The 17,445-nt window shown below is 40.6% G+C and overlaps 1 protein-coding gene across 3 annotated transcripts in view; it reads left to right on the top strand.

The window, feature by feature from the left end:
- The window catches only part of CMC1 (C-X9-C motif containing 1), a 48,057-nt gene extending 31,941 nt beyond the window's left edge, over positions 1–16,116 (top strand). The window contains exons 3-5 of one of the 3 annotated variants that reach the window (XR_013927874.1): positions 10,702–10,792; positions 12,087–12,983; positions 14,530–16,116. Coding sequence is in view for 1 of the 3 variants with exons in the window: in XM_080385832.1 (XP_080241958.1) it covers positions 10,702–10,792; positions 12,087–12,201 (206 nt within the window). In the remaining 2 variants the exon portion in view is untranslated. Of the gene's footprint in view, positions 1–10,701; positions 10,793–12,086 lie in introns of all 3 variants that reach the window. The other 2 variants (XR_013927875.1, XM_080385832.1) reach the window with 2 other exon arrangements.
- Positions 16,117–17,445: the final 1,329 nt, after the last annotated feature.

The following is a 17,445-nucleotide window of genomic DNA, read 5'->3' as shown; positions in this document are numbered from 1 at the left end:
ACAGTGCAGTTCAGCTAGGTGGCTGTGCTCGTTGGGTGTGCTTTACCTGAAACCTTACATGGAAGACAATGCTTGTACTTGACAAGAACATTTGTAAAGCGAGTATCTTTAGTGGGCAAATCGTGATTTACCCAAGTAAACTTTCACAACAACATACTTACTTTGCGTAAAAGGATTCTTTTTTTTTTTTTTTTCTTCATAATTTCAATGGGAAGAAAAGAAGGTATGCTTTTCTTGACAAATCTGCCTCAGTAGTCCAGCACATTGTCATCTTTGAGCACTTAAATCTGCCTTGCCTGAGCAAGTACAGGCACTGTAAAGCCTGATACATGATTTGCTATTTCTTCCATTTTCTGAGGACATAACCCTCTTCTTTGTACTGCTGTGCTCTGGGTGTCTTGCTTAGTCAGAGGGAGGAGGACTTGGCTCTTGGCTCTTAAAGAGCTGGAGCTTACTTAATGCGTGTGGCGGTGCACTATATTTCTGTGGTTTTGAGGCAGAATACATACACATATAGATATATGTGTATACACATGCATACACAAAATGCTGACAAATCTGGAAATCCAAGATGGGAGATTAGATCAGGTCAGGCTTGTGCCTACTACACTAAAGCTAACAAGTAGATACTTCTCTGCATCATTTGTGTCAGAGCTCCGTTTACTGTTGAAATCCAAGTTCTTTTGAAATTCTAGTGACTAAGCGCATATTACTAACAAATTATGTTTACCACAGCGTTTCATCAGCATTCAGCGATAGTCAGGAAAATACTATCTGACATTTTAAGCTGTACATTTTTAAAAATTCATCTTTTCAGGCTCTGTGATAACTTAGGAAAACACTTTCCATAGTCACGTATCATGTGTGCGTTCGGAATTCTTATCAAACTGACAATTAACTTTAATCTTTCCACCCCTTATCCCCCCAAAATAATTTTGGTCAGATTTCACGTGTGCAGGGCTGATACAGAAATGTAGAATGAGGAGAGCTGACCTGTCCTTGTCCAAGCAGCAGAACTAAGAACTGCTGAAAGTACTGTAAGATCGCATGTGTATACTTTTTTCAGAACTCCAGTTTTAAACTCTAATTAATCTGGTGTATTTTTGTTAATTTTTTGTTTTGTCTATTTTTTGTTAGTTGTACTGATTGGGTTTGCTTGAATTACTGTGTTTGGCTGTGTTCCTCAGTCTTTTTTTTTTTTTTTAACTAATTTCTTTCTTTGACTTGCTGCTTTTCAGTTTCATTCACTGTCTTCTAATGCTCATTATGAAATTCAGAAGAAAATGTCCAACAATCTGCTGTGGACAAGTGTGGGTTAATTGGGACAGACAGAAGTACTTCCTTGTTGTTGCTTTGGATTTCTGGGTATACCTCTGACAAACACCCACAATACTCAGTCTAATTGGGAGTAAATTTTAGACTGCAGAGCATGTATAGTGAGTCCAGTGAGAGAGCATCCACCACCATGAGCCTCTGTATCATATGGGAATGGGACTGTCTTCATTGTTCATGGCTTTCTTGGATTTATTTGACATCCCTTGATGGTGGTTTATTAGTATCCCCCTTTTTCCCCAGAAATTTGGTCTTTAATGGTTGTTGGGTTTGAAAACAACAGAAACCCTGTTAATGTTTCTATTAAAAAAAAAAAAAAATAGACCAGCAGCTGAGCAATGACTTCTGTTTTGAATTAAGTGATTTTGGAGAATCCCTGCGTGCCTTATATGTGTATTCAGAACTGGTGTGGTACTGCGGTTTCTAAGAAACCCCAACAAACAGCACAAGCAAAAACCCAATCATTTTTAATAACTTTTGAAAGAGAAAGTTTAAATAAGCCATTGGTTTCCATTTGAAAAGCCCTGTCTAAGCCTTAATTTCAGAAAAGATATGCTCTTGCCAGGTGTGAGCAGTAGATCAAACCCAGAAACTTGTAATATCTGTGCATTTAAAAGATGAAAACTGTTGAGACTGTTGCTTCTAAGGGAAGGTAGATAGCATTACCAAACAAGTAACTGGATTGTTCTGTAAAAAAAACACCACCAGCCAACACACCCCCAACAAAAAAAAACCACTCCCAAACAGCTTTGATCAGCAGACAATACCTTTCCTCCCTACTGCTTTGTCCTATTCTACGTCCAGCCAAGGGATACTTTGAAGCCAGTTTATTTTTGCAGCAGGATTTTGAAAACTTGCTAATGAAAAAGGCATCCATGGTATGACACGTAACCACAGTTGAAATAGTTGGGACTTCAGCAGGACTTGAGCAAGCTGGGGCAGACAGATGTTGAAGGAATTCCGGCTAGCCTGTGCCTTTTTGGTATTGGGGTGGTTTTTTTCCACTTTCTTCCTCCTCTTCTGTTGGAGGCTTGTCAGTTTAGACCCACTGTGCAGGTGATCATAAGGTTTTAAAGGCATGTGAGAACTTTATGCTTCAAGGTATAAGCCAAGCTTACAGTTGATAGGAGTTAGGAAGAAACTTCACTTGAGAATTTGTTTTTCCATAGTGTCGACTTCATGGCACCTTTCCCTGAAGCAGCTGTTACTGGCTTCTGAGGCAGAAGGCATACAGGGCAAATGGGCCCTTTGTCTGATTCAGTATGTTATTTTCTCATCTCTAACTGTAAGTGTCCCCTAAAGCAAAGTCTTCAGATTTATTTCTAGGGTATTGGTAACATGTATTCTTTACTGCAAGGCAGTGTGCTTAGAGAAACATTTTCTATTTTTGGGGGGAAATATTCTTCTTCTGCAGATCGCAGTCGTGCTGTCTGTCTTCCTGAAGATGCCTGCTCTATATTCACCTCTCAATCATGGGACAAGTAACTTTTCAGCATTTAATATAGGAGTGCAAGAGATGCTGTAGTCTACTGGAGGATCCAGTTTGTATTGCATGCTTTAACGCAAAGCTGGTTATTTGTGCTGAGAGTGCCCTGGAAAGCATTAGTCAGGAGGAGAGATCTTTAACACAGTGAATAGTAGTTCCCTAAAATTCTTGGATTCCTGGAATCATCCTTCCTCCCCAGTCCTGTGTTGTGTGTTACTATGTATTGACCATCTGCCCCAGGACAGATGCCCCCAGCAGTATGTTGGAGCTACAAAAGCTGAAATGGGGAGAAGCTTTTTTGGGAGGTGGTGATGGGCAGGAAAACAGAAAGTATATGATTATTTTTATGTTACAACAAATGAATATTTGTGGAGACAAAGTATTTGATCTGATAACAGAGGTTCACTTGAAAGAGTCAAGGTTATTTTATGTCAATTTTCTCTTTGCCCTATATAAGATGCATTTAATTATTTCATGCTGTCTCCCTCTATTCAAATTAATCTGTCTTATATATATTGTTGCTCAAATTAGAATAATTCTTTAATCAGCTGTATTATGCATGCCATAGTAGACTAGAATAGGAAAGCTACTCCTGGCATACTGACGATGCATGTATTTTATTTGTTATTGTAATTTAAAAGTAAAATCAGAAATATTGATTTCTACTTGACTGGAGAGATGATTTAGTTTGAATATCAGACTGATCTTAATCAGGTGAGAATTAATTGAGTTGGAGGTATTAGATATTCAGTGATGTTAACTGAACCATGAGCAATCTACAGAGAAGCTTTCTTTTGTACTGTGTTGGAAATATCAAATAGCTTGTACTCTACAATCTAAAACAATCTTTTCATGTTCATCCTACTACTTCCTCTGTCTCATTAAACGTGCCAGTAATCTGTGCTGTGCATACTGAGTAATCTTTAAAGTAACAAGCTGATACATCACAATTTAATACAAAATTAAAAGCATAGTAACTTCACCATAAAATGTTGCTGATAATGTTTTATATCAATTTCATGTTTTTGTACACATTTTACAAACAGAATTTAAAATCTTGTCCTTGGTCACATTTTAAAGGGAACCGTTTCTTCCTCCTTCCACCATTGCCCCCCAAATCCTCGTTGTTACTTGGGCATCTTTTCTCCACCCAGTGCTAGATCTCCAGGAACAACCGAAGCATTGGACAAAATTATTTCCTTTTTTGTGTAAAGGAAAAAAACTTAACCCAGGAATAAAACATAAGCCTGGTCTGGATCATGATACAAGCTTTTTTTTTTATTTTAAGAGTGTGATAGCAGTATCATAAGTGTTGAGAAAATATAAATGGTGAGATAACACCTCTGTAGGACTTTCTCCTAAGTAGTAAAATTGTAAAGTCTTTAAATAAACTAGAGCCAGACCTGAGAGGATCAATTTATCTTGATAATGGGGAATATTTCATTTATTTTGTGTACAAGAACATCTGCAAAATAGATACATAATTATGATGGATAAAACTACAGTTTTATATGAATTGCACAACACTTTGCAGTATGAGTTGATACAAAAGTGCCAAGTACTGTTATAATCTGAATCTGCAAAAAATGAACTTCCAGAAATAGCCTTCATGCTACACACAGTTCACATGCTGAAAGTAATGATGATGGTCACTTGGCATTGTCATATCAACGCAGTTTCCATGCAGCTGGTTAGCTGGAGATAACTTCCAAATGCTTTTTGCTCTTCTCTTGCATTGCGCATGGACAGAATTCCGTGTTTGCAGAAAGATATAATTATTTAGTATTTTTAAATTTAAAGTAAAAAAACCACCCAACACTTTACCCCCGCCCCCCAAATGTAATCTGTTTACTGGTTATTCCCTTTTATTAAACCACAAAAAAGTAAAAACTTTCTGTTTATTTTTAATGCTTGGGGCAGGGTGTTACAGGTTGGGTTTGTGTTTTTTTTTTCATAAATTCTTTCCTTTCCATATATGTAGCTGAAACTTTTGCAGTCCCACACACCAGTTCTGCCATTTCACGCTGAATGCAGCACATTGAAGAGACCAGCCTACCCCTGCTTGAGGGTGGAACACTTGCATCTTAAATATGGCGCCTTGGTTTTGTGTCCACTGTTTGTAGGTCTGCACTGAGACTAAGAATGTTAAATTTAACCTTGGTGTGGAAGAAAAGCGGTATCTTTATGCAGCAGAGCTGTGGCTCTGTGTTATGCCAGATGTTGGTTTGTCCCTTTGAGTCAAAATCCTGCAAGTTTTTATTTTCATCATGTAGGAGCAAATATTACTTGAAACTGTAAATGTGTTCCAAGATGAAAATGGGCAGTACCCTGGCTTTTTAGTTCTTTTTTAAATTAAGAGGTGTATGCACCCAGACATCTGTTGGTGGACTCTACCAACTTTGTTATAACTAATTCTCTGGTAATGGATCTGATCTTTTAAAATTTGAAAATCAATACTTTCATGTGCTGATTATTTCATATGCCTCTCTGCTTGGATAGACAGGGAAATCATTTGTCCAGTCTTTATTCTGAGATAATTGAACCGTTACCCCGTTGCACTTTGGTTTCTGCCTGCTTCCCATATTATCCTGTAGCAAAGTTAGAAAGGTGGGGGGGGTGGGGGGAACCTCTTAAAAATAATAAAGACAAATGTTCTTCTTAAATACCAACTATTTTCCAGCAAAGACTTAGGTGGACTGTAAGGATCTTTGTTTATAAAGTTCTTTACTGAGTTAATCTTCTAGCTAATTATCAAAGAAACCTTAATAAAAGAGTGCTCTGTAACTTGAAGCAGTTCTTAATCAACCATCGGATATACTAACAAGTAGTCAGACATTCAAAAGTAATTCTTGATAACCTTCAACATTATTTGTATAATTCTGTATCTGAACAGAATTATACAGAGACTTGGAATAGGATTTTATAAAAAATAAAAACACGCATGTCCGGACATCTTTAGAAAAAAATTAGAAGGCTTTTAAAAGCTCTTCTGTTGTTCTGTGACCTTACATGTGCCGGGACCTACAAAAGCAGCTGGTTTTCCCCTTGTTCTTCATGTTTTGCTTTCTCAAGTCGGTAAGCTGATACAGGGAGACCCAGTGCAATACTGCTCTTAGATCCTGGGCAGTTAGAGATCTGGAGGTGCCTGGGACCAAACAGAGCAGCTTCCCTGAGATACTCCCTGCTGAAGAGTCAGTCCATGGAAGGGCTCGCTCATCACTGACCCGGCCCACAAAGCCACCGTGACTGTCCCTGAAAACTGTAGGAGCCGAGTGGTCTTTGCATCATGGGGAGATCACCTGTGTGTGCCAGCATGCCATAGTTAGCAGGTGAGAATTGGCAAAACTGAATTGCCCTGTATTCAAATACAGTAATTCAGCTTTTGTTCAGTTAAAAGCAGACCTTCGTCTTGGCAGAGATACCATTCAGCCTTAACACACATGGCTGATTTAGAGAAGGTACTAAATTGCAAGCTTGCTTTAGCAGTTAAAATCTCTCTGGGTGGCTGTAATGGCCAGCAAAGTAAGAAGACTAAAAATTCTCAGAACTGTGCCCAAAATTCATTTGGGATTTGCCTTAAAACAGAAGTGTAAAGCTTTGTTCATGAGAGAGAAGACGACAGAATCTAGCCTCAAATCAGTGATGAACTGCTCAGTGAACTATTTCTGAGCTGTAGCCTCCAGAACAGTTCTCTGCTGTGTGTGCGTCCCTTCAGACACAGCCTGTGGGGCTGACCTATGTCAGATATGATGTCAAGAACCGTAACTGCCGCAGGTGAGAGAGGGGTCCGTGGCCAGTTTCCGTGGTAACTAGTAGGCACCTGCAGCTCGTTGACGCAGTACTGGATCTGTGCATGGAGCATTCAGTGATGGACATATGTAGCTGTCCTGGCAAAGCCTCATCAGTGTTCATTTTATGGAGGGCAAGCTTTTCCTCCTTTCTAACAAGGCGTTTTGGCTCCTCCATCCTTCATTTTATTTAGCTTGTAGTTGTAAATACTGGGGAAAATGTTTATTGTTTGTTTGTAACGTTTCTTTCTGTTGTGTTACAGTCTGCAGTGGATTTGCAGACTGGCCCCAATTCACATCTAGTTTCGCTGCCGCCTAAGGTTCTGTTTTGGTAGCTTGCTGCTTGCACTGTCTCTTGTAGAGTCACAGAAGGCTATTTGGTAAAGTTGTGAAGATTGGAAGATGCACAAGATTTCTCAAAGGTCAATCCTGCTCTGAAAGAACAATTGTTCTTTGTATCACGTTCAGTACATCAGGAAGGAGGTTGGTTTGAGTGTGAGACCAGGTTCTCTAGCCTTCTGATTACCGCTTATACCTGCTGAAGTGTTAAACTACAATGGGTTTTAATCAGATCCTGTGTATCCGCTCCTTTTGTGGTATCTTGCTGCGCACTCTGAAGCTTTGGTCTACAGCGCAGATATCGCTTGAGTGAGGAACGAGTGGTGATTGTTAAGATTATGGAAGTGGAGATTAATTCTTGGTTTGAGATCGTATCTGGAACTATTGTGTACTATTTGTGAGATTATTGTCCAAACAAGTAGTTTTAACACTCTTTCGTGCTGCACAATTTTGAGATGTTTTGTTTCACGATAGAGCTGTGAGCGTGACAGAGCACAATGAAAAATAAAACAAGGTTCTCCAGACTCCTGTAAGGTTTCTGGTAAATGTTTGTAACTAAACCTGTCTCACTCCTTACGTGACTGCCAAAGGGATTTTGAAGTGCTGGAAGTAAGAGGAGAGAGAGAATCAAGTTTTGTGTGCTCACGTGAGGATGCCCAGCGTGCTTTACCCTGCTCCTTTTGCCCCTGCTGCTGTTGAGCACCAGTAACGTTAAAGCTAGAAAGCTGGAAGCAGTTTTAATGAATTAGCAGCTGCCTGGCCACATACCGCAAGTGGGCTGTCTGAAGCCAGGGAGTGCTTGCAGCTGCGGGTCAGGTTTTGTTCACTGGGACATCGCGCCTTGAACCAATCAAGACTGGTGAGCTAACAAGTGAGAGGGACCTCCTGTTGTCTTCAGTGGATTTTTTACTTCACAGTTTCCAGAAGGAATGATTACTAGGGAAAAACCCAAACAGCACAGCACTTAAGGAAGTGCCTGTAGAGAGCAGAAATCAAACTGGTCAAAAGGCAAACCATAAGCTTTCAAAGGCTTCTCATATTTTTCCTGGTAAAAACAAAAGGACCGTTTTAGAAATGTGATACAGGTATGCTTTTTGTGAGATGCTGATGTAGGGACGTTCCGTGTAAACAGTCCAGGCAAGAACAGAAGAATCATCAGATTTATTTAAAAACCAAAGAAACATTTTGATAACCTAATAGTCGTTCTGAGTTGTTCTGAGCTTACACTGCTTCGTAAACTTTAGCTATCCAGAAGTACCCTCAGATCTGTGCATGTGTACTTGGGTGATTTTAGGTCTGAAAATGAAACACATGCCAAATGGGATCGTAGCAATTGAGTATGGTTGTTAGTAAATACCTGTGAGCACAGGTTACAGTGTCTTCCTAACTGGGAGTGAACTGGTTAATTGAAACCCATTTTTTGCATACTTGAATCTGGTGCATTTTCAGATGGCATATGGTAACGTTACCAGTGTGTAACGTTAGGTGCTTTGTTGAAGTATGTTTTAAGTGTTCATCAGTAATATGTTCAAAGTAGATAAGATGTCCATTCTTTGCAAAGTTTTGCAAAGATACATGTAAGTTTGGCAGTGTAAGGACACTTAAGACTGTTGTCAACACTTTGAGCAAACACTATTTTTTTTAATAAATGTCTTTATCAAAAGTCTGATTAATACAGCCATGGACAAGCAGATTATCCTCACCTAAGGGTTGCTTGCAGCTGCTCGATCGCTTCCTCCTTTAAGTCTTGCCAGAAGTGTCCAGGATACTAGAAGGTGGGTTTTGTTCCACTGAGGCCTGTGATTGCTTAATGCCCATTTCAGTGGGCGTCTGCTAGGAGCTAAGGAGAGACTTGCTGCTTTTATAGGCATAAATCTGTTTTCTTGTTTATTTAAGTTTTGATGTAATGGAAGCTACATCATTGTACAGGATCAACAGTTCCTTAGTAGGGAAATCTGAAACTTAAGCTAAATGTCATGAAAACATACAACAGGTACAGGACTGTGCTACAGTTGGTGTGTTTAACAGTTGTGCCCATATATTCACATGGTCAGGTACTTGCAGGTGCTTGAGGTGCCTTTTGGATGCCCAGCATGGCTTCAGAAGGTATATCTGTACAGTAAACTTAAAGAATGGAAGTGATACCAAAATTGCTGTTTCTGTAAATATTACATACCTGGTTGCTGTGTGTACAAAAAGAGGAAGACGCTACTGTGGGTACATGAAGTACAAGTTTTTGGACAATACAGAATAAGAGTAATGCATTGAGCATATATATACACACATATGTGATACTCAGTGCGCACATATCAATGTATGTAAACATACTCGGTGTTCATATACACCGAGTATAGATAATGTGATTTACCCTTTGTATAACATAGCATCGTTTAGTTGTGATGTTACTGGATTAGCTGTAAGTTTTGCTAAAGGTGTGCAAGAATGTAATGATTCGTATATGCCCTAAATTTGCTGGATATTAAATCACTCCCAGAAGCTCAGAGGAGGAGAAACGGATGGAACTCTGGAAGGCGACACAGCAGATTCGACTTTGTTCTTGACCTGGCTACTGGTTGATCTTGGGCAATTGGCTCGCTCTCTCTCACCTGTTAAATGCAGATATTACTAACTCAGACCCCTTATAACGAAACAGTTTGAAATCTCCTGATGGGAGTAACAGCCAAGTCTTTAATCTAGAGTTTTTATTTAGTGAAACATCTGTACAGGGTCCTGTAAACAATGAGGCGTAATTTTAGTTACTTCCAGATAAAAAACACACCCTTAACCCTGACTTTGCCATTCTGTTTCAGTGAGTTGGTGACTTTTAAAGTCTCAAGATCCCTAAGACTGACCAGGGACTTTCATTTCATTGAGCAAACAGATTGGGAAGAGAGACATCATTGACTCTTTCCCCTTTTATGCTCCCTTGTTAAATGCTGGAGGTCATGATCCAAGAAATGTAGATGATCATCAATATTTTTGAGGGCAATGCTCTTTAATAGCCATTTGGACTTCAGAGAAACTCTGTATTGAAGAACAGCTACAGGCCGCTACCTGGCACAGAGAAGATAGGGGTCCTTGGAGCACTGTAGTGCTGTGGAGCACAACCTGGCACTCCCAGCTGGTAAACTGCTGGCTTTCTCCTTGCACTCCCAAGGAAGAGTTTTGGAAATGCCAGGAAAGAACCATGACCTCACAGTTTCTTAGCTCCTGTCCCAAGGAAACCTTCACAGGAGGTGACTGCCAGTGGCATTTCCTTGAGACAGTAGTTTCTGTCAACATTACTGCCCTCTTAATTTGTAGAAATAATTGTACTTCAGTAATTTCAAAAGCTTTCATTGCAGAGGAAGTGCTAACAACCGTGGCTTACCTAACTTTTCATGCTTCCTTTTGTTTTGCTGTGATAGCCCCGAGTAGTCTGTTTGAAAAGCAGACACAAGACTCATGGATTTGCTGCAAGAGTAACTTCAGAAATTTGTTGGCATTAGCAACGGCAGTATGTGTGTGAACGTGTTGCATGATGAGGGGAGGAATCCAATTAAAATCTTGTTGCTAAACAAGTGACAAAGACCTTACAAACAGTAGGAGACCCTAGGCCAACTATGGTTGTACTAATAATAAATCTGATCTGGTCTGCAAGGGTTTTTTTATGGAACAGTATACACATAGGAGGATTTTTGTACCAATTGTCATTTTTCTAACTTCAGATTTAGTTTGTGAGTTGTTTTTTTTTTTTTCTCTTTTTTTTTCCCCCAGCATTTACTAAATGCTGTCAAGAAACGGGTTTTCTCATGGTGGTGAAGTGTCGGCAGGAGAACACAGCCCTGAAAGACTGTCTGGTTGGCTAGTAAGTCCCTTCCAGTTTTTGTTGTTTTGTTGCATGGCCTATAAAAATCTAGAGATGAGTAGAAACATTAACTCCTTGTCGAAAGAGTTATGCAAGGTTAGTGACTTGGATGTATTTTCTGAGAATTGTAACTTCACTTCATTAAAAAATGTGACAATATTTTATTTCATTAATGAAGTTGTCCTGTGACTATAAACTCTCTTCTTGATTTAAATGGTGATGGATCTAGATGTTCAGCCCAGAAGAGATGTTGTCCCGTATTCACTATGCTGAATTACGGATGTGGGGATAGGGGGGAGCAGGGCAAGTACCTTCACACTGTGTTAGTGAGACAGGGTACGTTTGTTTTGATTTTGCTTCTTGAACTGTTAAGATTTACTCTTTGTTCTGAAAGCGTCCTGCTGTTGTGAACAGCAACAGGAAATTGTTAGAGATGTCAACTTGATGCCATGGTGGATCGAAACATCTCTTTTGGAAGTTCTGATTTATCCCCAGTGCCATCAGGCTGAAGAGTTAGATTCTTGAATTTCCCAGGGTTGAGGATTTTTTGAGGTTGACCTGGGGGAAGAAGGAGGCTGGTTCGGTTTTGGGTAGAATGAGTGTCCTGCCCTGTTAAACCAGAAACTAAGATTAAATGCCTTTGAACTAGTGACAGTTATTCTCAAGTATTTGGGAACTGATGAAAAAACATATGCAGCTAGGCAAGAGGTCAGGCCTAACCACAGCAAGAACTTGCTGGAGTTACTCGGTTTCATTTGTCTGTACCTTTGCCTTTTTAAAAAAAGAGAAAACACCACCACTCAACCGAAATACTATGAAAAAAATCAAAATCATGAGAAAAATTAATTTAATTTTTTAACTAGACCTACTGTTTGAGACATAGACTTGAACCTGTTCCCAGTAATTGCTTGGGTGCATAAAACCTGCATAAATAAGCATAATCCAGCAGATTCCCACACTGAGGAAGCTAACTGCAAGTAATAACAGATGATTTAGCTGAAGTACCAAACATCTTTTCCTTTTTCTGCCATTCTTCTTCATGGCTTCACTGTAGAGGCTTGAAAAGGACTCTGCCTCAAGAGAGAGCAGTATATGAGAGAATGCAGAGCAACTCGGTATTTATAGTTTATAGAGATAACTTTAGTGCTTATGTACTTTATTAAAAAAATCTTTATTATTGAAGACGAGCAAATTTTCTTTGGGTGTGAAAGGAAAGATCAGTTACGAGTGTTATTCATGCAATATCTGTTCCATATGCCAAGATGAAAAACAGTATTATCTATTTGTCTTGTAGCTATTCTGATCCATTATTCTATGAAGAATGCAAAGCAGAGTATTTGAAGCAAAGAGAAGAATACAGAGCAACTGGAATTAAGAAAAAAAGACAGAAGATTACTTCAAATGTGTAGTTAAAATTAACTTCTCAAATTTTTTATTCATCTCTGATTTGACTTGATTTAAGCAGACTTAAATAGTATGTTCCCTTCTGTGTGGAATTTAACCAAAATACACAAAATGAGATGAATGGAGAATAAAAATCCCTGAACTTAAAAATGATTTTTTAAATTTTCTGTAAAGATACAAAGCATGCAGTCACAGTTTGTGAGAGGAGTTGCAAAAGTCTGTTGCTCTGTCTGAACTTGAGATTTTGTTACCGATTTACAAATGGCCTTTTGGAATTCAAAGCTTGTGTCTTGTTACATGTAGCAGGCTACATAAAAACTTAAATTGCTCACCTTTAAGTTGCATTAGCTGATCACATCCTGGGTATACATTAAAACTGGTCTGTTTGTCATCTGAAGCTGAGGATGTGTGGCAATGCTCTTACTAGGGGAAAATGGTGGCAAATGGAGAAGGGCAGAGCTTCTTGGACCAATTTTTCGTGAAAATACTGACTCATATGGAAGCCTGATAGTACTTTTGCCTACACTATGACTCATTTTCGAGTCTACGTTGTCAGAAGAGATGGGTGCCCTGTGCCCGTGTGTGGCCCAGACTGACCTGTTGGACTGTAGAGAAAAAGTCAACTGATCTAGACCTTCCCCGAGAACAGGAGAAGGTGGCACAATGAAGGCAAAATCACTGACAGCAGGATCCGTCCCCTGCTTTCCTCTTTCAGAACGAGGCGGATTGTGTAAGCTTCCACACCTTGGTAATGGTGACCACACTTGCAAAATTATTAGAGGTACAGGTGAGTAAAAAACCTAAACCAGCTAAGTAAGATGCAGGTCACTTCTTGCAGAAACTTGTAAGCAAGTCCCTATTTAAAAAGGGGCAGGCAGAGGATCTTTTGTGTACTGATACTTGAAGCTGCTGAATTGTAGAACTCTCACATGCGTAAACGGCTTCACTGGACACAGCCTGCAAAACTTGATGTGACTATTTTAAAGTATCGTTTGAAGCATTTTGAAATAATTTCTTTACAAATAAGGAAAGGCTGCACTTAGAAGACCTATTTGCATGGTAACTTTAATGCCCTGATTAAAAAAAAAGAATAAAAATAAAAAATTGTCTGAGTAAGTAGTAGGATTTGTTACTTTTCTATCAGAAGATGCAAAATTTGACTTAAGTACAGTTTCACCACAAAACCAGTATCGCTCTAGAAGTACTTAACATGGCAGGTTAATCCTTGCCCTTTATTCTGTGCCTTTTACTGGAATAATTAACGTTGCTTCTGCTCTTAGACAGCAGATTGGCTGGAGGACTAGGGAATGCTTGTGAATGAAAACCTGGAAAGCTGTGTAGCATTCTGCCTTGTGAGGCAAACTGAAGTGCCATTCAGCTCTAAAACTCACCGCCTTGCAATAGCTTCTGTGCAGTTGTTTCCTATATATGTACTTTGCTCTTGGCTCCTTGGTTCAAGCACTTCGGAAAACAAAAATACTCCAGTAAGTGGAAAATTGTTTCCCTGTACATATTTAAAAAAGAGGAAACTTAATATAGATGGTGAAATGTTTTTTTTTAAGGACAGCCACTGTTCTTAAAAACATATCCCACTATGAAAACCTGCTATGTTTTCAACCAGCGAGCCTGGGTGTTTGCAATTGTTGTCCACAGCACCTCCAAAGAGGATTTGGGCTGGGGTGACCATTCTGTTAAGAGGCAAGTGCTGTGTGCTGCCAGTGGTACGTACCTGCCCCGAGGGCGCACCTGGGTCTTACTCGGGTTCACCCCACAGTTGGTGAACGCAGCCAGCAGCACCAGCCACGGGTTTCTCCTTTTCTGGCTTAGCAGGTTCATGTTCAGCAGGTAAGGGGCAGCTCCAGTGCATTGACCGGGGAGCAATTAATGCTTACAGTGGGACAAAGTCCAGTTTAACCTGCAGGTATTACTGCCCTGCTCTTCTATACACGCGTTATGGGAAGGACTGCAACTCACTTCTGCACCGGTAACGAGCCTCTGCTGTCAAGCCTGAAGCTGCGCACACTGAATTATGCCATCAGCCGTTCGTTTCTCCCCACCCACCCTGCTGTGTAAGGAGGAACGGGGTTAGCGCAGCTCCTCCATTGTCTGCCCTTGGCTCTGGCATCAACTTCCTCTCACACACCCATGGCCCTAATGTGACGTTTCCTGGTTTCAAATTCTTGATTCCACACCTTTCACTTTCCTAAGGTCTTGTGCAGTACCCTGTATTTTAATTGCATTTACATCTTTTATTTAAAGTTTAAATGAAAGAATGAATACTAGGAGGTGACAGACTCACACTGGTAAAATGCTTTTGGTTTTCTTTTTGTCAGCTGCAGCTTCTTCCTCCTGCTGAGGTTAACGGGAAGCAGCCCTAGGTTCTAATCCATGTAAGAAAACATCAGTAGTATTGACAAAGCCTTCAGCTGTGCTTCGCCAGTGAACTGTAAGCTTTTTCCGCTACATGTTGAATATTTTTTAAAAAGCCCTTCTATTTTGTCAGAACTTGCTTGTGAACGAGGAGAGGGTACAGCTCTGGAAGCCTGGCCATCTTCCCCCTCCACCTCCCAACAAAACACAACACGTTTTTTTGTCCTTATTGAGAGTAGCCAGCTGTAAGCGATCAGGAAGGGCACAGACATCAGTGCACAATAAGCCATCTCCATCTAAACCAGGGGTTGCAACTCTTAATTAATAATCCCTAGCTGTGGGGTTTTTTTTTCTTCATTTTGAAATAAATTCTGCAGGATTCTTACACATTATTCTGCGTCTGAATAGGCCGTTGGTGGAATTAATCTAGGTGCATCTCCAGTGTTTGCCAGTGAGCCTGTTAATTTGAAAAGGTTAGGGAAGTGCAGAGGCAGGGGGTAACTGAAGTATGGCAATGGCCCTGGCCCATCCTAGTTACTATTTGTGGAAGTGGCTGATGTTTTCTAACATGTGACCTTCTCCAAAATTAAGGTGGCATTACCAAGTGGTTCCAAGTAGAAGCTTACACTGTAGCCCTAAGACGAGCCTGCACCCCATGCTTTACCTCCTTGCATGGGAACCATCTGCTCTGTGGCACCACTGATGGACAGCGATGGAATAAGGTCTTAAAACCAGAAGACTGCTGTGTCACCTACCCCCTCACCCAGTGCAGCGAAGTCAGTTTCTGCGGCAAAGGGGCCTACCTTTGCCTCCTCACAGCAAGCACCCACATTTTTCACTTGGGGCTCTCTTCAAACTCCTGAGACAGCCCCCCTACAACTGCAAGATCTAAAAAGGAGGAGGGAAAAGGTGTCATATACAACAGTTTGCCTTCATAGTCTAGAATGACAACACTGAGGAAAGGGGGAACAGAGTTTTCAAAGAGGAGTGGAACTATGTGCCATTGCACGTCTGAGGCATCACCCAGCGACTTAAGCCCAAAACCCATTCGACCTTGTATTTATACGTAGTACTGTTACATACATACACTGTTCCTCAAGTAATTCCTGTGTTTACTCTGCTGGTCCAAAAATGGTCAAATACAGTTGGAGTGCAAATGTTCCATCTAGTTAAAAATCAGTTTAGTAACAGTGAACACCTGGTTCTTCCTTTCATGCTTCTCCCCTAGATCAAACATCATCATCTTACCCCTCAATTACTGTATCTTGATGTTTGAACCACTCTGTCTCTTCCATCTTAATGCAATCAGTCCCTCTGGACACTGACCTCAGCTCACATCACATTTACTACAGAGAACAGGTTTTGTTCTTGTTTTTGTTTTTGTTTTTTTTTAAATGGTTCAACTGCAACTTGATTAAAAATAGGGTTTACCTTTAGTGCTGGTACTAAAAAAAAATAGTTCTTGTCTGTTGTCTTAAGTTCATACAATTGCAAACTGCACACCACTCCCCCACAGAAAGGGGCAAAAGCCTGAACCCTAACCCCCCCCCCCCCAAATAAAAACCCCACCCTCCCCCAAAACCCCACATGCCTTTTTGTATTCAGACTCCGCAGAGCAATAGGGAAACCCCTTACTGCTCGCAGCCACTGTCTCACAGGGCCTGTCTGAAGATCAGAAAACGCAGGCGAGCCAGTCGTGTACTGGAGCTTTTCACTCTTCCTTTACTGGGCCACAAATGCAGGCATCCGAGTGTGCGAGTCTTAAGTGTATTGCAAGCTGGCTTCGAAATAAAATTTCATCTGCTTTACAGCACCAGCACAGTTCATATTACACTTACACGGGCCTGTGCTAAATTACTGGGAATGGGTATTGTCTTACTGTAACTCCACCGTATGTCTAGTACCACTCTGGTCTTCTTCCAGCTGTAAAAAATTGCCAGTGCATCACAGCTAATTTCAGCGTTTGCTTTCTTCAATATGGCTAGTCCACGAGAGGAAAACTGGTCAACTGTAAACCCACCAAACTGGCAGGGAGACTTAAAATTACCAGATTTTCAAAATATTTAAAATTAACCGAACAGTGGAAGTTTACATACGAGTTACTAAAATGTTAGTCCAGCTCTGCAACTACATATTCATCAGTTGGCCATATGCTCACTTAAACGTGCACATCAACAGCCTCCACCTGCCCAAAAAAGCAGTCTTCCATTTCTGTTAAATGGAATTAGTGCTTTCTTAAATTAGAAATTGTCAGATCAGTGGGGTGGGTGAAGTTCTAAAATGTTCCAAGTTTGTATTCGAATAAATTCTTCTTTTTGGTGTCATGTAACGTACTTACATGAGGACCTCAGTCCTTAACTTTATGCAGTTTTACAGTTCTATGGCACAAATGCCCACGTGCACACGAAACGCCAGAACCCCTTTACTACAGCTACTTCTGCATGTAATTTGCTGTCGCTGTGATGAAAAGATTTCACTTCTGAAAATGGAAAAGGCCCGGTAAGCCACTAGTGGCATGGATTTAAATGACTCTACCATCTTGAATCAAAATTTGATTCTATGCTTCACAAGCCAGCTAGCTCCCCAGTGGCTCCACATCTGGGGACTTCCTTCTCAAATGTTACAGCTTGGCCACAGCAGTGAGCGACTGGATTGGAAATGCTGCCTACAGCAAGCTCTCCGTCACCCTGCCCTGCTCTCTCCAGTAGCAGCAGTTCTTCTGAAGTCCCTCTCAGCAAACATCACCGCTCCCTCCTCCAGCACAGAAAGCAGCACAGATGGACCAAGAGTCAAAGGTGAAGCAGACTTTTTCAGCACTGCACAGAGCAGCTTATTTTAAGTTGTCCGGTCACAGAGGACAGGACAGGCTGACCAGGAGC

The sequence above is a fragment of the Falco punctatus genome (assembly GCF_963210335.1).
Source record: "Falco punctatus genome assembly, chromosome: 4".
Lineage (NCBI taxonomy): Eukaryota > Metazoa > Chordata > Aves > Falconiformes > Falconidae > Falco > Falco punctatus.
The sequence above is the reverse complement of the archived record's forward strand: the minus strand, read 5'-3'. Positions and strand labels throughout refer to the sequence as shown.